We start from the raw sequence: 20,747 nt of genomic DNA on the forward strand, positions 1-20,747 counted from the left end.
GATCCCTTATACTTATTTTATAACTAATTTAAGTGTGAGGAATATGTGATACAAACATAATTCAGAAATCAAAAAATATATTGTTCTACATTGAGAAGTTCATATCCCAGACTCCATATACCCTGATCTAACATCTCTTTATTCAGTTTACTATCCAGTTGTCCCAACACCATTTATGGAAAGTCCATATGTACCCCTCTGCTGATTTGATGGCCACCTTGAACTACATTCCAAAGAATTTTGGGTTTTCCTTCTGGACTTTCCCCGCAGGTGTGTTTATTTATGCAATACCTACTTTCTCACTAGACTCTAAGTTGCATGAGGGTGAGCCCTGTGTCTATTTTGTATTGCCCATGTTCTCAAGAGCTTAGAACAGTGCCTGACACATAGCAAGTGCTCAATATAGATTTATTGTATTTGAGAATGTTTATGAAGTTCTAGGAAAATGTTTCCCTTTTTCCCCACAAATAGGTTTAAAGACAATTCAATATTTTTAATATAATAAATATTTAACAGAGCATGAAAATAAATGAGTGGTAGACAATATACAATATTCTGTACCTCATTTGAGGTAAATACAGTTTCTCTTAAGCAAAATGTTAGTATATTAACCAAATAGATTTGATTCAATCTATATGTTAACAGGAATCAAAGAATATTGAAATGTTAATGTCTAGACAGAACACTTATAAGTGTTATTAAGTGCAAATAAGATAAAATCAATTTTTATATACAGTAGATACTGGGGCTTTGCAGATGCAATGTTCATTTGATTCTTTCATCCATTTCTAAGTAACCCTGGGGGTCCCAAAATATCTAATCTGTTGTAATTTTTCTGGGTAGCATGATTTTGAAATAGAAACAAATCACCTAGCTCAGCCTAGTCATCAGGCTCCCACAACCACTTTTCAATGCAGTTTTACTCTTCTCTCATTGATGTTCAACTTCATTTGATCCTCACAACAATCATACCAAGTGGGGCATTCTCTCCTTTTTACAGATGAGGAGAATCAGATAATTATATACTATAAGTGGCAAACAATTGGGGGGTTTGCAAAGATCTTAGAATATATTCCTTGCAAATGTCAATAATCTACTGTCTTTAAAAAGTGCGGCATTCCACTGTAGAATTACTAATACATTCAAATCATTTTATTTCATCCTTCATTGGCAAAACAGCAGCATGAACAGAAAAATAGCATGCAACTTCAATAGTTAGGCAAATACATCTCAAAAATCAGACGTCTGTGAGACAGTAAATAGCTAACTAAATGTTAAATAATAACAACATATTTGAAAACAGTTTTAATGGTACAAAAAATAAAAGCCCGAGATTTCCCTCCTCTATTTAGCAAATGATGCTACATTTCCCCGTTCCTTATTATTCAGGTAACTATTACATATATGTATATATATATGTATGTGTGGCATTTTTTCCTTGTTTTTAAAGGAATTGAGTTTAAAATTCTTAATTCTAGGCAAAGCAAACTCTTTAAGAATAAAAGGTTCTGTGATACACACCTTACCATACTGTTCAAAAGGAAAGAACATATTGCTGGAATGTCAAAGATGTAGACTTAATCCAGCTGTTAACATGAATTCACTATATCATTACACCGGACGAATTTGTACAAGTCACATAGCTTCTCTGGTTATCTGATAAATTTGCAAAATAAGGGAAATTTGCAATAACATTCCTAATATCCACTCAGACTTCAAATAATCTAAAATCCTATTGTTCTATGATCAGTCTCTAAGCGTACCACTCTTTATGACTATCCAGATGCCACTATTAACTGATTACATTTACCAGAATAAACAGTAGCAATGAAGAGTATCTTAATTCGAATAGCTATGGCAGACTTTTCAAATTAAAAAGAAAAAACTATTGAGTGAAACTGAAAGAATCCTACAAAACAACCTTCTAATAGATGAGAATATAATTGCATGCTGCAATTATATACATAACAGCATTTCAGCTGAACACCTTAAAATCATTTGATTCTCTAAAATAGACTAAGTCAATAAATCTAGTTTTTCCTGGAAATTTTATTTATTTTGTACCAAGTGTTAAATTGCCATATCCCAGTAGTCTGAAAAATACATTATTAAACAGTATAAATCTGCCCAGTGCCTTAAAAAGAGTGATAAAAATTAACTCCATTTGACCTTATGATGTTGCATAGAGTTCTTGGAATCCAAGAATTTAATTCCACTGGCATGTGCAGTCTATAGGTTCCTGGAGAGTGTGCAGGACTTCAGTGCCATTGCCTGAGCAATACAGCGGCACAGTCAAGTTGCGCACCCCATTTTCACGACAACACTTACAGAATCTTAGTTGGCTCTCAATATTGATGTTAAATATGGTAGCTGATGGGCATCTTCCATCGCAAGATGCAACATTTATCTGTAAGAAGAGATGAGAAAATTGTTTAAAAAATTTTAAGATAGTGATATTGATTCCACTAAGGTAGCATATTGTTTGTCCAAGATGGCAATCTGACATAACTCAAAGTATGAAATGTGCACACAAAACTAGACAGATCTATGGAATATAGTAATCACAATCTAATGATTCTATTGTAACCTGTATTGTATCACAACTAAGTAGACTATAGAATCAGACAGGTCTTATTAAAGTGGGAAAAGTTAGAACTAAGACTATTTTTGCTGATTAAAATTACACACTTAAGACAATATGTGGTCAAATATATTTAGGTTTAAATTTCCATCTCTCTGTATTGCAATTAACATTCAGAACTGTTGATTATTTATGCCAAGAATAATTCATACTTCTTCACAAACAGAATATTTTAATATTAGAATGTAGGAATAATCTCCAGAAGTTAAATATTTTAAGTGTTGGCATTTTGTTGGCTTACAAACTTACCAGTGCTGTGACACATATACTTCTGGAAAGACACATACGCTTTATGTAACAAATGATATTTTTCCACTTACAGAGGTTTGACTTATACAGTCCTGTTTCCTTATGATTGATCTAATAATCACTTTCTGGCATATTCTTTCGTCTCGTTTGCCTGATAAAATACAGAATATATTTATTCATCAAAAGTCCATATCAAATTGTTTCTTAATTCAATTAAACATATGAATATATTTATAATTGAAAACTGATATATTTATATAAAACATATTTCTATAATAAGAGATAGTGAGAATTTTACTCTTACATAGTGTATGTTAATATTTATTTTCAACTTCTTTTCTCATATATTTTCTAGCTTTATATTTATCTCTTTATCTTATTGTCTTAGAATAATTATCATAATCATAAATCAAACATATTCCACACATGGAGTAATGCTAACATCAACCTGTGTCAGGTGTATATTTATTATTATATTTAATGTAATATTTATACATTATATTTTAATGTAATACATATTTACCTGTACATGTACAGGTAAATATACATGTACATAATTAAGGCATACATACATATATATAAATCAATTTTAAAATATAAACTGATAGATTTAAAATCACATTATCTTAATGGATATTAATGTAAAATTCAAGAATGTAACTGAATTATTATCAACCATGTTGAAATGTATGGATGACTCATACTTGATTTTATGGCTCTGAAATGATGTCACAATTTCTAATGAAAACACTTTTATTAATTAATCTATTAATATGCTTCTGTGTGCATGATGTATTATCACTTGATAATACACCCAATAATATATAGTTAATGCTGTATGATAGAGAATGTAATCCCTGAATCAGGATACAAAACAACAAAGGTTCTCATCTCACTCTGTTACTAATTTGTTCTGTCATTTTAGGAAAGAGACTCAATCATTCTGAGTTTCCTTGTTTGCAAAAAACTGGAATTAGAGCTCCAATCTTCAAATGAGTTTAGTCGCAAAATCTTTATTTAAAATAAATGCTTGAGGGCTTCCCTGGTGGCGCAGTGGTTGAGAGTCTGTCTGCCGATGCAGGGGACAAGGATTCGTGCCCCAGTCCGGGAAGATCCCGCATGTCGCGTAGCGGCTAGGCCCGTGAGCCATGGCCGCTGAGCCTGTACGTCCAGAGCCTGTGCTCTGCGACGGGAGAGGCCACAACAGTGAGAGGCCCGCGTACCGCAAAATAAATAAAATAAAATAAAATAAATGCTTGTATGAAATCCCAACATGTGAAGTATATAAAAGTTAAGCCACTCTGGTTGAAGCAGAGATGGGTAGCAAAGACTGCCTGAAATTAAACTGTTCTTGTCAAGGTCATCCATGACTTTCAATTACTATTTTCAAAGATCACATCTCAGTTCTCATCCTACTTGACTTCTCAGCAGTGTTTGACTCAGTCCATCACTCTCTCCTCCTGGATACACTTTCTGCACTTGGCTTCCAGAGCGTACTCTTTGCTCTGCCTCCCATCTCTTTGTGGCTCCTCCTCAATCTCCTATGCTTGTTTTTTCTCCTTTCCCCGACCTCCCAAATACGGTGTGGACTGAGGCTCAGTGTTGGTGGCAGAGGGCAGGCTATTTTGTTCCTTATGATGCTTTCACCCAGTGGTTACTGCATTAGCCCTTCTATTCTCATAAGTTTTAAAACAAAGAATAGTCAAGAAGGAAACCATCTTTGACATGACCTATAAGGTCCTTATCTCCTTCTATCACTTTCATCCCTGTGCTGTGACTGTACTTTGCCATTTCCTCCACCTTGAACACTCTTCACTCTACCTGGCTGGCTCCCAAGGACATTCAGTCCCTATTCAAATGACACCTCATCACAGAGGCACTCTCTAATCACCCACTTAAATGAACAACCCAATTTCCCTCCCTCTCCATCACTTTTATTCTGTGCTATTGTTCTTTATACCATTCATCACTACCTGACATAATAATGTATATTTACCTCTTATTGTTTCTTCCCCTTCTTGATAACATACACTATGCATGCAGATATTGTTTCATCCTCTATCATGGTCCCAGTGCCTAAAAGGGTGTCTGGTAACGTGAGAGGCACTCAGTAAAAATCTGTTTGTGTTAACTCATTCAATGAATGAAACTGGGACAGCATAAATGTATTGTTAGTTGGCTGGATTTGTTCGTGCCAAGAGCCATTTCCTATTTATTCCTCAGAGGCTTTATTGTAACACATTTTGTTTAGCGTAGCACCTGCAACAATACGCAATATCCACAGTCTCTCTGATAAAGCCTGGTCACCCAAAAGCAAAGACTACAGACTGGGGTTCTCTAATGCCAAAGCAGAAACTACTTCACAAGGCCTTATACATCAGATGAGAGAAAATGAGAGGCTTGTTATTATTCTGTACTTCAAAGAGCTTGGCAAAATTGAAATATCCTGAGGCCAGGCACTGGAGAGGCCTAAATCTATTGAGTGTTATTGACTAGTGTGATACACTTTTCTGAACCTTCATTTCCTCACCTGTAGGGAAACCATACCTACCTCCCCACCTACCTTCCAGAACTGTGGTGAAGATTCATTGCAGTACTGTCTGCTATGGGTTTAATAGAGTGTTGACACGTGACGGACAATCAATAGTAGCAATACGGTCAAGTCAGACAGATCTTCCCCTGTCTGCCCTCAGATAACATAAATACACTCACTTCTCTAATAATTAAAATGGGGTTACAGAATTCAAGGTGTTTACATTGCAATGTGATTCTATTCCTATATCTCATACCTATGGAAGAGTCTAGAATCTAAAGAAGCAGAAGGAAAAAGACATGAGAGCATAAAAATATAAACTTCCTTAGATTCTGGAGCCTAAATTTCACTCATTGAGTTCTTGATACAATGACTATTTGATACACATTAGTTTACATTTGATTCAGAGAAAACAATGAAAAACTGCTCATTTCTAATGAGCAAAAATTTTCATTAGTATGTGTCTAAGAGCCCCAGTAATTAAAAAGCATTAAGTGGTACTCTATTACCCACTAAAATCCTGGCAATATAGCTGTTATGGGTTGACTTCTGTCTTCCAAATACTCCTATGTGCCTCAGAATGTTACCTTATTTGGAGATAGGGATTTTTTCGGAGGTAATCAAGTGAAAAAGAGGTCATTAGGGTGGGCCCTAATTCATATGACTGGTGTCCTTATGACTGGAAATTTGGAAACAGATCCACTTACAAGGAGAACACCATGTGAACGTGAAGATGGCCGTCTAACAAGCCAAGAAGAGAGGCCTGGAGGAGACCCTTCCCTCACAGCCCTCAGAGGGTATCAACCCTGCTGACACCTTTGTTTTAGACTTCTAACCTCCAGAACTTTGAGACAATCAATTTCTGCTAAGTCACCCAGTTTCTGGAATTTTGTTAACAGCAGCCCCAGCAAATGAATACAAGAACAAATTGGACATCAGAATGTTTGTTGTGGGTGGGTATGAATGTGTTGGATTTTACTTTTCACACCTCATGTAAATAGACTCTGTCGTTCCAGCCCTGCACTGATGAGCAGACATCATCAGTCAGCCTCTGCCCTCTCCTAAAACTTATACTGATGATGTTCCAGAATATTACTAGCGGTTAAGAAGCAGGCTGTGAGATCAGGCCTGGAGGGAAATCCCACAAGAGGTATGACTTAGATGAGTTACTTAAACTCTCTAAACTGAAAATCAGGATAAATGCAGAACCCATCATTGGAATTTTGTGAGAAATAAATTGTCAGTAGAAAACAGGTGAGTTTCTGATTTATAAGCTGTTATTATGTTCAATAATATATATTTTACTTATGTTTCATCAAAATTTTAATTTATTTTATTTTTTTAAAGATAATTATTTTATTTTATTTTTAGTTAATTAATTTATTTATTTTTCACTGCGTTGGGTCTTCGTTGCTGCGCACTGGCTTTCTCTAGTTGCAGTGAGCGGGGGCTACTCTTCGTTGAGGTGCACGGGCTTCTCATTGCGGTAGCTTCTCTTGTTGTGGAGCACAGGCTCTAGGCACGCAGGCTTCAGTAGTTGTGCCTCGCGGACTCTAGAGCGCAGGCTCTGTAGTTATGGCACACAGACTTAGCTGCTCCGCGGCATGTGGGATCTTCCCGGACGAGGGATCAAACCCGTGTCCCCTGCATTGGCAGGCAGATTCTTAACCACTGTGCCACCAGGTAAGTCCCTAATACCTTTTAATATTGTTTTCAATATGACTAACACCTCTAAATAGACAAGACTATTCTTACATATTTATGGGATTTAGCCCTTCATGAAAGAAGTTCAGAAATCTCCCTTGAGAGGCATGATAATTTGTGTCAAAAAATCCAACCCTACACAGTGGCATTATTAACCTGAATTGTGTTGTAGACTTTTTTCCCAAAAGCTTCTCTAAACAATGTTAAAATTACTATTTATAAATTACTATTTATGCCAAGTTTCCTAAAACTTTTTTCTTTTTTTTGTTTTAGTATTTTCATTGGATTTTAATAACTTTATTATATGTGAGATTTTTTTCTATTATTAACGTGAAATTTGCATTAAAATAAAACTAACCATTTTTAAATACACAATTTAATAGCATTTAATACATGCAAAATGTTGTACATCCACCACCTTATCCAATATCAGAACATTTTCATCACCCCAGAAAGAAACCCCATACCCATGAAGCAGCACTCCTCCACTCCCCTCTAAAACGTTTTTCTTGACATAAATTCATGAACACAAAAAATAAAATCATAAACACATAAATAAAAATGGTTGCATGAATACCCCTCTATTCTATTTCAGTCCTTAAAATCATTAAAACGCACTATAAAATAAACCTTATAATTCAAATAAATATATTGCATGCACATAATTCTGTCAGAATAATTATGGGAAGTTATATATATATGATTTAAATAAATTGACTAAATTGGTATTTCTCAAATGTATTATACAGAACCATAGATTTGTTCAAATAGGTTTGGAAAATATCACACTTTCTATATCCTTATTGACGTCTCATCATAACCTACTTTGTGTAGTTCAGCCTGTTCAAAGCACATTTCACCATAGGGCACTTTCAAACTTAAAACCTACTGAAATCCTGTGCAATACCTTTTGAAAAATGCAACAATAAATTTCTAATATTTAAATTAAAATTCATCTCAATTAAAAACTTATGCTCCAGAAGATAAAATTACAAAATAATCAACCGCATGACAAAAACATTTAAATAATAAACATTATAAAATTTGTTTCCCTCATTGCAACATAGGAACTGAATTTTATGTGAAAAAATAATAATCATGAGCAATTAAAACTAATCAAATTAATGTATATAATTTGTCTTCACTTACAGATCTTGCAACAGCCTTCATTATAAAGCTTTACAATCCCTTCATTCTAGGAAGAAAAAAGGAATAATGTTAAAATTCAGTGTTTTGTCATTTCATCCTAAACTAGAAATAAAAAACCAACTTTCTCAATATTTTTACTAAACATCACAAAGACTTTATAGAAAGATGATTGAAATTTAACAATTTCTAATAAGAATTTTTGTTTGTAAAATTAGGAGCAGATATTTTGTTTAAAATTTGTTATTTCTTCATTAGTAATATGAAAAAGTGCAACAGGATTAACTTACTTAAAAGAACCCATTTTAAATACCACAAAAGATTTTCTTACCAAATCAAAGTACTAATAGGGACTCTAAATAGAGGCCATTATACCTTTTAAACTCCTTGAAACAAACTGAACTACTTTTTTGAGACTAGACTGAGTTCCTGAATATAACTGAATGTTAAAATGATGTCTCTTTTTCTTTAATGTTTTATTACTCAAAAAAATTCCCCACTTCAGGATGTCTCTTGACAAAGGCTAAATTAAGAAAATCTCATCTATTTTGGAATTCTTACAGTAAGTTGCTAATTGCTTTTAGTAACTTGCTAATTGTAATTCAAATAAAAGAATTTATTCTATAAAAATGAATCTGTGAAATAAGATGATGCCTAAGATTCCTTCAAGAGCTGAAATTCTATTACTTTAGTACATATTGTATCTCACTAGCCAGCCAACTAGCTAACCATCATCACTAAAATGGCACATCATGAAAAAAAAGTGAAACTGTGCTATTTCTCCACACTTAAAGAAAAATATTGCCTCGCACAACAGAATAAAGCTTACTTTTCATTAGGGATTATTATCTCCTAAATAATTAAGGCTACAAAGAATCTTTTTTTAAAAACTGTTTGACTTTCGAAAATCTACTCTCCCAATAGGCTCTTCTACGAGAGAAAAGGGAATTGGAAGAGCAAAACTAAAGAATCAGCAATGCTCTGGCATGTGCTGAGTTTCACAGTGGCCCATGCTCAGAGAAACTACGGCAAATTTCACTTAGGCTAGTATGCTTTAAGCAGCGAATGACAGCATAAATCTGCTGTGTGTTTAAGAAAGAGAAATTTGACCAAGTTCTGATTGATTAGTTTATTAATCCATATGGAAAGAAGAGGCTAAGTTGGCTGATCAAAGGATTTTTCAATAATCCTTTGGTCTACATATTAAAAACCCAGACATAGCATCATGTCCATTCAGGGAGACTCAAAATTATTTGGAATGCCATATGTAACTCTAAGTGTCAAACTGAGAAAATATAATAGAGCTTTTATGTATACATGAAAATAAAACATTTAGCAAAATAAATAAGCCATAATGTATGTATGTATGACCTTGGAAAACATATTAATGTGTATTTTCTAAATTATATTTAATGCCAAATTTTCTTAGCTATAACAAAGTACAAACCATTTTGCATTCAGTCTCATTAAAAGGGGGACAGACCATACTGTACTTCAGAATTGTCGTCCCTTCATCAGTTTTAACACATTCAAATGTGGTACAATTATAGTTCCAGGTACTGCCCTCCTAAAAATAAAAGAGAAAGTTACTGTTTGCTTATTAAAATCTGCTATATTTCTTAAGTAGAATGTTTCCTATCCTACTGAATCAAAAGTCTAGATTCAGAGAGCTTCTTGTAACATAAAATGTCCATCTGGCAATGTCCCCAAACTTATCTAAAATAATTAAAAATACATATATGTGGTATGTGTGTGGGGGGGTGTTTTGGTTTCATACTAGAACCAAGATGTAAATGTGAAACAAAGCAACAGAGAGGAAAGAAGCAAATAGGTATCTTTTTCTACTACAAAATTAATTATCTAACGTGGCCAAGTGTCAAAGGTCTTGCTCTAATATTCCCTTACTAATTATAAAACAACAAGTCATAATACTTAGTACACCTCCTCTCTTGAGGTTTGTTTATTTTTCCTTCTACTCCCTTATCACCAAAAAATTTAAAAATCTTTGGATGATAGTGATTATTCACCTGTGGTTCCAGTTTTCTATACCTTCTGGTTATTTTTAAACATATCCCTATTCTTTTAACAACTTTTTCAACATACTAAGTGTTTACTTCATTCTTTTTTAAAAATTTTATTTATTTTATTTATTTATTTTTGGCTGCATTGGGTCTTTTTTGCTGCACGCGGGCTTTCTCTAGGTGTGGCGAGCAGGGCTACTCTTTGTTGTGGTGCGCGGGCTTCTCATTGTGGTGGCTTGTCTTGTTGCGGAGCACAGGCTCTAGGTGCATGGGCTTCAGTAGTTGTGCCACTCAGGCTCAGTAGTTGTGGCACAAGGGCTTAGTTGTTCCGTGGTATGGGGGGGTCTTCCTGGACCAGGGCTCGAACCCAAGTCCCCTGCGTTGGCAGGCAGATTCCTAACCACTGTGCCACCAGGGAAGTCCCTAAGTGTTTATTTCATTCTTGATTTCAGAATTCCTATTTAGAAACAAAATCAGCTGAAAATAACTATTATATAATTATTAGGCTGTAATTGTTGATATATTTTTTTATTTTATAACCTGCATTTTAAAATGCTAGTCAGACTCTGACTTGAAGATTCCTTGTGAACCAGCAAAGAATTCTGACAAACTTTATTTTCTGTAGATTCTATTTTAATGTATAAATATCATCAGGTCTTCTATGAATCTCAACTGGAAAAGATCTACAAGTCCAGGTATAAAAGAAGATAAAACATTCAAATTTGAATATTAATTCTAATATTCAATTCAAATAGTACTAACTTATCTGAAATCAAAAATTACTTGTTCCATAAGAATTAGATTTCTAGATAACTAAAGCTTATCTTTGAAAGAGCCAAGAGTTAACAATCTTCATATATGTTTACCTATATTACATTACTTGTTGTGTTCTCAAAAAATATTCTAAACATAATTTAATCTTTCATTTAAATTTCAGGGCTATCACAGGATTACTGACATCTATAGAGTTTATGTTGCTCTTTTACTAAATCCCCACATGACTGTATATTTTCAAGTAGTCTCTGATTCATTTTCTCTCACACCTATGTCTCCTCATTTTATAAGCTTCCTTTTTCAAGTCTCCCTCTTTAAAATGATATAATATGAAACAAATATTGCTATGATTAAACAAATAAACAATATCAACAACATTATTTAAATCAATAACACTATTTTTCACATAATTATAAAACAATAGACTATGAAACAATAAGATAATTGTTCACTTTTCTTATTTAATAAAATGCATAGGATTGGAGAAATCTCTTTTTCTTTTGGGTCTATGAGTAATCCCTTGTACTTAAGAACAACATAAATAAGACCTCCATAAAATTAAACTACTAATGGAAAAAATTTAAGGATAGCAATAATAAATTGGAACTACCTTCAGGTAATGTAAATTATAAACAGAATTTGTGAGCCTCCTAAATCTGATGACATCACTAACAACTGTACTAATACATGGTTCCATTCTTCTATTCTAAAAAAGGAAAGGAGTAGGTCAGTCTTCAAACCTCCATAGAGTTATTATGAGATAACAGAAGAATTCTGAATAATAATTTTACTGTTTTGGGCAGAAAGATGTGGTATAGCATTCATTACTCTTGGGATCTTCTTTTTAAAAGTTTTTTCAAATATTCTTAATCTTTTGTCATATTTACCCACTGAAATCTTTGATACCTGAAATAATAAAGTGCTAACAACTTAAGTTTCAGATTTCCATCAAAATGTTTCATTTCAAATGAGTGAATAAAATAACATTGTTCTTTTCCTTTGTTCTAATTATTAGAAATCAACATTTCTCAAAGTCCATTCCTAACATCTGGGGAAAAAAGTAAGGATCTATGATAAAATAAGTTTGAGAAACCATTTTAACATGCTCCTTTACAACAGAAATCAGATACTTTAAAATGTAACTATGTCTTGTGTGTTGTAAGCATGCTGTATATGGGTGTGCTTATTGTATGTAGAACACTACGTGTGTGTGTGAGTGATATTTTTCAAATTTATGGAACAGCTTCTTTAGAAAATAGCACAGACAGCTACCCGTGGAGCACATTTTAGGAACGAAGAAATTCATACCTCATATATAACTGATGTTCCATTTTCCATTTGAAATTTGCAGGATACATTTTTGCAGGTGCCACAGCAATCATAATCACTTGGCGATGGAGTGTATACCTGGTGCTATGCATAATAATAATTTGAATTAGCCGATAACAATACTGATATTTTTAATGAATTCATTCTGAAAGTGCTTCCCAATACAACCTATGCTGTCTCAGAGCACCTGTAAAGCATTTCTGAGGTTGAACTTGAAGCACTTCAAAAAATAACTGACTTTATATAGCTGTATTAGAAGTGAAGTAGATGTTAACCTTTACATCTAGCAGCCAAGATTCATCAAGTAGATTTAACAAGCTCAGGTCAAACAAGCTGTATAGGTAATAAGATTCCTGAAGCTCAAGGTTATACACAGGAAAAGGAAACTGCATTATGTAGATAAGTTACAAATTAACAGATTATTAAAGAACTATTCAAGTGTATATTTTTAACTTATGGAGTATTCACTCATTCGAATTCTACAGCTGCCATTTAAAGATTAATTAACTCTCACCAGAATGACTTACAAAGAATACTTACAACATCACATTCTTTTGAACAATTCAACATTGTAAAATTCAAAGTGTGGAAGCCTGTAAGGTTATCTTTCTCTTCTAGACACTCTACCATGTAACAAAAGTCCCCTTCCAAATACTTTATCATAGATTGGCCAGGATTCAATACTGATACTTCTTGAAACACACACACATCATCCTTTTCTAAGAAAACAAAAAAAGTCAACAAAAAGTACTATATTAAGTTTTTTATTAACTGATCATTTGAACTTTTAAGTTTATGTTTTTATTGTGATATGCAATTTTTTCAAAACCAGTAAAGATCTTTACCTTTATATATTGTTAACAGCTCAAGAGTTCACTTAATAATGAATGTAGCATTTATTCCTTAACACAGAGTAAGAAATTGATTCCTAAACTCAACTGCTATACACTGTTTGAACTGCCTCTAAAAACTATACTTTATAGCAGATTCCAGAATTTTAGCCCAAAGTGATCATCAAGCTACTTGCTGTTCCCTCTTCTGGAAACATAACATGACAATTTTGGGGAGTGGATATAAATGGAGGCAAAATCTAAATCAATAACAGTAGGTCTCTTCATGAAGGGATTGTGTAACATTTCATGTTTTTTGTTATTTTGAGAGAAATTTTTCAATTTTTTGTGTTGCAAAATAAAGTCATATAAATGATACTTTATGATGAAGGTAGGTGATATAATGTGCTATCACATCATTAAAAGTGGCTTATAGTAGGCTAGAATAGTGATGAAGAATGCAGCTCAGAAGCTCTTTGTGCCTTGCGAACGTAGGATTTAACTCTTCTCTCATATAAAAATACAAAAGTTTTAAGCTATTAAACAAAAGTTTATTTTCTATTAACCTACTAATACTTAATATGAAGATTTGTTATTTCATAGAAAAATCAACCTTATGCTTTGCAGTGTTAACATCAATAATAATAAAACAGTGAGCAAAAATCTCTTTTAGATGTTGTCTAATTTTAAATTAAATTATATACACTAAAAAGAACCCTGGCATCAACTTTAAATTCTGTGAAGCCTCTGAAAATGAATCATTTTTATGTCCTGTTACCAAGTTTCTCAGAACATTTAGGAATATTACAAAAGAGGAAATTGAAAAATAAAAAGTACACTTTTTATACTTAAAAACTGGCCAATGGCTTAAAATGTGTAGTACATCTCAAAACTTATTTTTAATTTATTCATAGTAAACAACAGATATCAATAATATTCATTATCATTTAAAAGTTTCAAAAAACATAGTTACCACAGAGATACTGTACACATCCACAGTCACTCTGAAAGTTGAGGTCTATTGCATGAAATTCTCCCTATTAGAAAGATATTATTATATGACTTATCAATATGGCTTATTATATTACCATTGTAAAAAAATGCACAATATAACATCTAATAAGTTTCCTACCCCACAGCCACATAGCAAGTTCATAAAAATATTTGACAGTGAACAAGCTTTGATTAACCCAGTGGTCATTTAATTAGTAGCCTATAGAAAATACTCACAATAAAAATGTGATCATAGACCACTCAATCTCTCTAAACTTAAATTTCCTTATCTATTAAATGAGTGAAGGTGGATAAGATGATCTTTATGATTTGTCCTAACTTTATAATTATATTGTTAGATTCTGAGCTTCTAGTGGGCAATTAGAGATAAAAGAATGCTTGCTAACCCTAGAAAATTCTCTTGATGAAAATGTTCTTGATCTGCTCTGTAGAGCTGGTCCAGAACCCTGATGTCTGCATCAGAGCAAGGCTTCTTTAGCATATAAAACAACAGCAGAAGAGTGTAGTACAATGATTAGTAGCCCAGGCACAGGAACAAGACTGCCCTTGTGCCAATCATGCTCTGCTACTTAATAGCTCTGTCATCTAGGGCAGATTACTTAGCCAGTCTGCTCCTCACCTTCCTCATCTGTAAAATGGGGATAATAATACCGTCTGCCTCAGAATTGTTGAAAGAAATAAATGGATCAACATATGTAAAGAGCTTAAAACAAGCTGATGTACAGAAAGTGCTATAAGCTTTAGCTGTTAGTAAATTGCTGTTATGACCAATGCTTAAACTTTTCCCTACTAGGGAAATGGTATAGGTTCTTCTCAAGTGTAGGACTCAGGCTTAAAGTTTCAAGGATTGTATTTTAAACATCAACTTTTCCTGGGTGTGTTTAATTTTCATATGACATCAGTAATAAAAACTAATTTGATTCTTGACACACAAAAAAACTCAAATTCATAGTAATATATAAAAGGCATTTTTCTCCATAAGCTAATAATATCTCACTTTTTATAGTGCTTTATGAGATGTAAAGTAGTTTCATAGACATTAACGCCTTTGTTGTTTTATGACTTTTAGTCATTATACAATTCTAATGGGATTGGAAATAAAATATTGGAATACAGAGTTAAAAATAGTAATAAATCAAACTCCCCCACTGCATAAATTACTCCAAAAGATTAGATAGTGCTTTTTAAAAATATATCATCTTAGGGACTTCCCTGGTGGTGCAGTTGTTGGGAATCCACCTGCCAATGCAGGGGACATGGTTTCGATCCCTGGCCCGGGAGGATCCCACATGCCGCGGAGCAGCTAAGCCCGTGCGCCACAACTACTGAGCCTGTGCTCTAGAGCCCGCGAGCCACAACTGCTGGGGCCCGCGCGCCTGGAACCTGTGCTCCGCAGCGAGAGGCCACCGCAATGAGAAGCCTGCATACCGCGGCGAGGAGTGGCCCCCACTCTCTGCAACTAGAGAGGGCCCACACAGCAATGAAGACCCAATGCAGCCAAAAATAAATAAATAAATAATAAATTTTAAAAATATATATATCATCTTAGACACTGAAACAAATATTTAGCAATTTCAGGAACAATGGGTCAGGTCAATACCTTTGTAGAACAAGGAATGTTAAAAATAAATTGCCTTGCATGGGCGTTTAGACACAACCCTTGGTCTAATTCCTGAAGATCTCAGTCTATCATTTACTCTCTCTAGACCTCAGTTTTCTTACTTATAAAATGAGCTAAATATATCTACTTTGTAAAGATTCAATGAAATAATATACAAAACTTGTTATGTAAACTGTGAAGAACTTGAGAAAAATACAATATCAGAATTCCACTCTTTTCTGTAGGTTATGTATATAGTGTATACACAAAATAATCCAAGAGAATTTTTATGAAAGTTACTTGTAAAGCTTAAACATTGTATGCAAATCACAGATGGTAACTCATCATTAGAGTAAATGTTAGATTAATGCTTTTTTTTTGCGGTACACGGGCCTCTCACTGTTGTGGCCTCTCCCATTGCGGAGCACAGGCTCCGGACGCGCAGGCACAGCGGCCATGGCTCACTGGCCCAACCGCTCTGCGGCATGTGGGATCTTCCCGGACCGGAGCACGAACCCGTGTCCCCTGCATTGACAGGCGGACTCTCAACCACTGCGCCACCAGGGAAGCCCAATGCTTTTTTAAAATACAATTTAATTAATTTATTTGACATACAAAAAGCTGTACATAATTGATGTATACAACTTGACATATTTGGAGATAAGTATACATCATGAAATATCACCGTGCCATAGACCTATCCATTAATTCCAAAAGTTTCCTCCCACTCTCTTATTTATTATTATTATTATATTGTGGTAAGAACACTTAGCAAATTTTGAAGTCTACAATACAGTGCTGTTAACTATAGTCACTATGCTGTACAACAGTTCTCCCAGCACTTATTCATCCCGCATAACTGAAACTTTGCACCCTGCTTTTTAAATGAAACAGTGGTATCCTAAGAAGGGTTCTGTTACTTTAAAAACTGCCTCATCTATTCCCCTGAATATAGCCTTTGCCTGAAAAGTCTGAATGAGTTTCTAATGATACACATTGTTTGAGAAGGAAAAGAAAAAGAAAATCTTTGTGAAAGAAAACATGTCTTCTTTGATAAATAAGGCCAGGAATATATTATCTTTCTCAAGTCTTAGAGGCATACCATGGAGGTAAATATTTAAAGAAAAAAAAAAAAGACTTGTAAAGCACCATAACCTCCATCTAATGGTTAAATAAGTGATACCAGAGTCATAATTATTATTTCTAAAAATTAAATTTTTGGAATTTCTGTAAGGTTTGCATGTTCATACATAACCCCTAACAAGGTACAGACAGTTACATGTTTATACCCCCTCCTCCTCTGAAACAGATGCATTGTTAGTGCACTTTCTTAAAGAATCATTGGAAAACCTTTCATTATTGAGGTAATATATTTTCAATACTGTGCTTATTTTAAGACTAGTGAACTTACGTAGATATAAGACTGGTAGATTCAGTCACCAGTGGAAAAAAAAAAACATATTGATTGTACTTTCCTGTCTCAAGTATAATTTAAAATGTTGACTGCTCCCTAAATATCAGAGAAGATTTAATCTACTTCAGTACAACTTAAAGAGAATAATTCCATTAACTCTGAAAAGAAATCAGAAATGAAAGCAATAAAGGAAGAATAAACTGATTTAAATTATATTAAAATTCAATAAAAATATGTGTTCTTACCACTTCACAAGTTGGCACAACAAGACTTTCACAGCTACATTCTAAAAGGCAAAAACCAATGTATTTATATTGATCGTATATATTAATACATTCTAGTAAAACTTTAAAATATGAAAATTAGTTACCACAGTGCCATGTTGGACAACATTGACCAGATACATTTTCTTTCACAAGTTTCATATCTTGTGCACAGTCGAGTAGTGGCGCAGGACAGAGATTTGGCTCACACACTAAATAGAAAAATAACATGAGTAAAGATTAACTTCACGTAGTTGCTAGTTTTCACTAGCTACCATTTAGTTCACTGCCATTACTGATGTGATACATGGACTTGGATCTCCCCAGAGCTGCCTCTCCCACCACCCAATTGCAGTGTGTTGGTAAGGACCGAACAAATGACTCACAAGCACATACAACAACAGTAGTAGAAGAAGTAGGACACACTTATCAGGTTAAGAGCCCTGAGAAATGGCAGGGGGGCAAGAAGAGAAAGGAGGTGAAGAGGGTATGGAATCACGTGTATATCTAGAAAGTCTAGGATGATGAGAAAAGTCATAGCTAATCTATTTTGGGGAGGTAACAATACTGTCCAAGAAGCACTCTTAGATGTATGAAAACATTACATGTATTTAATATGCTAGAACTCAACTAAGGTCTCATATAACAGTACAATTAACATGCACTGGCCTTCTTAAATATTGAACATATCTAGATATTTTAATTAGTTAAAATATACTTACCACAGTAATACTGAGGACAACAGAACTGTGTAGTATTAAGATCCACAGTGAGAAATTCTCCGTCAGTACATAGTGGAATAGGTTCAGTGCAGGATTTGCAAACTAAAGGTGAAACAAAAAGGCAAAGTCACAGCTGAGCTAAAAACAAACTAGTTATCAGTTCAGATTACTGTACACATATAAAATCAAAATACATTATGTAAAACAAAATAGGAAGCAAGGAAAATAAGGATTTAATAAACGGATCTCCTTATTTGGTCATAAAAACAATAATACTATCTGAGTGTATTGCTTTATACTTTCCAAAGCACAGTGACACAGAAGAACCATCTTACCAGAAATATAAGGAGTATATTTTAAAATATTATTTTTAAATTATTAAAAATATTATTATTTATATTAATATTAATATAAATTATATAAATTAATTAATATAAATTATATGTTTATTATAATTATAAATTATTATTATTTATAATAATAAAATTAAATTATTATTTTTTAAAAATTATTTTAAAAATAATATTATTTTTAAATATAAGGAGTGTACTCCTGAACAAATTCAGGAGTAATTTGTTCTTACTAGAATCAAAATACCATTGATATACTTATTTTTTTTAATTCACTACTCTGGATCACTCCCATGAATGAACAATGTAGTAGGCACCTGTTCTTCTGAGCTCTTAGCATCCCTCTTCCAACTTTGATAACAACTCTCTTAATGCACTTGAGGAAATGCCTCACCTACGCAGCCTTGGAGTGACTCTTAATAAAGGTGCCTCACTCTTACCAGGCCCATGTGTAGGAAAAACCCACTTTAGACGAATGAGAATGTCTTTCTATAGCATTTGAGTCATAAATAGAGGCACATCGAGACAAGAAACGGATGTTGCTGACTCAATCATTAGTGACTGACACCTAGAGAAGCTGGTTTCCCTTATTCCCAGGGCTTGGCTGAATGCTTCATCTTGATTCTACAAAATCTTGATTCCCCAATTCGCCCAATAATTGGTTGTGCTTAAGCTAGCCAGAATCACTCAGTTGTTGCCACTGCAGTCAAAGAACCTTAAATGATACAAAAAGAAGTGTTTTGATCTACATAGGTTTATCTGAAACCTACATTAATCAACAGCCTTTGATATGATAATTCCTCAGTGAAATGGTAAAGAGACTTCTTTATTTTTCAAAGTCTAGTTCGTCAGAATATTTAGCTCAAATTCAGTCATTTCCCAGACACCTTTCATTTATTTCTACCATTCTCTTTTCAAGATCATCTGCTTACACAGGATATACAGGAGATGAAGTTTTAAAGAGGTGAGCTGCTTAGCAGAGTCGTTTATTTCGTTGGTTATTCAGGAAAGCCAGGGCTAAATTTTTCTCTAAAAAGAACTAGGTGCTAGCCTTATTTTTTTTTTGATTATATTACCTTGATCATGTTTTCAATGATATACATAGTCTTTGTCGATAGGGAAAAGTAGTACTAATTGAAATAATTGTCAAGAATCATTTAAAATGCTGTACTTTCTTTTCTGCTATTCTTGTTCAGTTGAATTTTAAGAGTATATCAGCAGAATATTGGTTACCATTGAGTCCCATGAAATTCACATGAAATGAGAGATTTTCCCTAGATCCTCCCTCTTCTTCCAGGAAATGACCTCACAGAATGCTTACCACAGGCAGGAGGAAAGCAGCAAGTCTCTTCCTCTTGAACCTGAAGCATGAACTGGTCTTCTCTGCATTCTGGCACTGCAATTTCGGGGCATTTGAGTGGGTCACATTCTGCAGAAACATTCCAGAGATATTTGGAAATGTGTATAGAGTGAGACAATAAATAAATGAAATAGTGTGGCTCAGTTCTCTTTGAATTTAGTGATAATTAGCTCATTAAAACAATCTTAATCTTAGCGGAAATATATAGGAAATAGCAGGTTATTTATATATAAAATAAATACTTTTACATATAAAATATATGTAAATAGACATTTAAAAATATATATAAATATTTCCACTGAAATTAAGGTTTTTAGAATGAGTTAATTATATATATATAATAAATAGGTTTAAAGTTCATATATATACATATTTATAAAGAAATTGCAGGTTTTTAAAAAGCTACCTTTAGCAAGACAGCTCTGCAAACAATCTTTTATAATAAATTTCCTTGTAGACACAAAAATGAGAATTTAATCCACTACTCTGAAGAGTGAACCTCATTCTTACTTTTCCTAATTAATTACTCACCACATTGGTACTGTGGACAGCAAGAAAGAGGGCTATAGCCAACGATCAATTTTTGACTATTTGTACATGTTGGAATGGCAGTTTCACACAAAGTCATGTCACAGCCTGCAAATAAACAGAAGTATTAAAAAATTTGTGAACACAACTAAAATCCTGTGTTTCTAACTCAAAGCAGGTAAATGATTCTCACTATGCATGTTTTTACACTACAATTAAACCATTCAGCTCATAGAATGGTCATATGTGAAAAGGCAGCAGAGTTAAGG

General features: G+C 33.6%; 1 protein-coding gene across 1 annotated transcript in view; it reads right to left on the reverse strand.

Annotated features, from left to right (window-relative positions):
* Positions 1-2,206: 2,206 nt before the first annotated feature.
* OTOGL (otogelin like) overlaps positions 2,207-20,747 on the reverse strand; it is a 143,443-nt gene continuing 124,902 nt past the window's right edge. Inside the window, 12 exon segments of the mRNA XM_024737005.1 lie at positions 2,207-2,407; positions 2,962-3,041; positions 8,277-8,322; positions 9,721-9,840; positions 12,377-12,481; positions 12,938-13,116; positions 14,201-14,264; positions 17,501-17,541; positions 17,626-17,730; positions 18,241-18,342; positions 19,912-20,019; positions 20,482-20,586. Coding sequence (XP_024592773.1) covers positions 2,207-2,407; positions 2,962-3,041; positions 8,277-8,322; positions 9,721-9,840; positions 12,377-12,481; positions 12,938-13,116; positions 14,201-14,264; positions 17,501-17,541; positions 17,626-17,730; positions 18,241-18,342; positions 19,912-20,019; positions 20,482-20,586 — 1,256 coding nt within the window.

This window comes from Neophocaena asiaeorientalis, unplaced genomic scaffold (genome assembly GCF_003031525.2).
Source record: "Neophocaena asiaeorientalis asiaeorientalis breed wild unplaced genomic scaffold, Neophocaena_asiaeorientalis_V1.1 scaffold134, whole genome shotgun sequence".
Lineage (NCBI taxonomy): Eukaryota > Metazoa > Chordata > Mammalia > Artiodactyla > Phocoenidae > Neophocaena > Neophocaena asiaeorientalis.